General features: G+C 69.8%; 1 protein-coding gene across 3 annotated transcripts in view; it reads left to right on the top strand.

The window, feature by feature from the left end:
• Positions 1–486: 486 nt before the first annotated feature.
• Positions 487–843, top strand: part of ZC2HC1A (zinc finger C2HC-type containing 1A) — a 55,583-nt gene continuing 55,226 nt past the window's right edge. For all 3 annotated transcript variants that reach the window (XM_023751922.1, XM_006086287.3, XM_006086288.3), the window contains exon 1: positions 487–568. In XM_023751922.1, coding sequence (XP_023607690.1) covers positions 553–568 — 16 coding nt within the window. In that variant the 5' untranslated portion in view covers positions 487–552. The remainder of the gene's footprint in view (positions 569–843) is intronic.

The raw sequence follows: 843 nt of genomic DNA, 5'->3' as shown, positions 1-843 counted from the left end.
TACCTGAGGAAGAGGTGGCTCAGCTCAGAAGGCTGTGCGATAGCGACTAGGGAATGCTCTCCGGGCAAACCCTGCGCCCACAAGGCGGAAAATGGAGAGTGTGCCGCGTGCAGGACGTGCGCCTGCTTAGCTTGTGGGCTGAAACAGACCTCAGGGGGGCGGCGGGAACACAGAACTGCACGGACTGCTCGAGGCGCGGGCGCCGCGGAGCCCATGCGGAGCCGAGATCGTGTGAACAGGAGGTCAAGTTGTTCGGACAACGAGGCTGGAGAGGAACAAAGGCAGAGCTGGGCTGCGAAGGCCCTCCACGGGGTTAGGTTTACGGCCCGATTGCCAGGGCGCCAGCCGGCGGGAAGCACCGCGGCGGCGGCGGCTGCTGGAGGTGCGCCCCAAGCCCCGCCTCCGCTAAGCCCCGCCCCCAGTGCCAGCCAATGGGAGCCCGGGATGTTAGCGGGTGGGAGGCGCGGCCGCGTTGCTACAGCGAGAGCTGGGGAGCTGGGCGGCGGCGGGCGCTGCCCGAGGAGTGTCCAGGGAGCCCGAGGCGGCGGCGCGATGGAGGGACTGGAAGGTGAGGGGGGGAGGGGGTGCGGGCCGGGCCCGCTGGAGCGGGCCCGGGACAGTTGCGGGTTCCTGGACGCTGGTACTGACGAGGCGAGGTCAGGTCTGGAGCGGACCCCTTGGTGCCTCCGCAGCCCTGGGCCGGGCGGCCCGGAGCAGAAGGCCCCTGACGCCGGGGGGGGCTGGATTGCCCTTCAGCCCCCCCCCTGGGTGGGTCTTCGACCAAGGTTCCCACCCGGAACCCTGTATTTGCCCGATGGACTCACCCCTTCCCAGACCCTTTCC

Source organism: Myotis lucifugus, unplaced genomic scaffold (genome assembly GCF_000147115.1).
Source record: "Myotis lucifugus unplaced genomic scaffold, Myoluc2.0 scaffold_27, whole genome shotgun sequence".
Classification (NCBI taxonomy): Eukaryota; Metazoa; Chordata; class Mammalia; order Chiroptera; family Vespertilionidae; genus Myotis; species Myotis lucifugus.
Note: the sequence above shows the minus strand (reverse complement) of the source record. Positions and strands in the feature narration are given on the sequence as shown.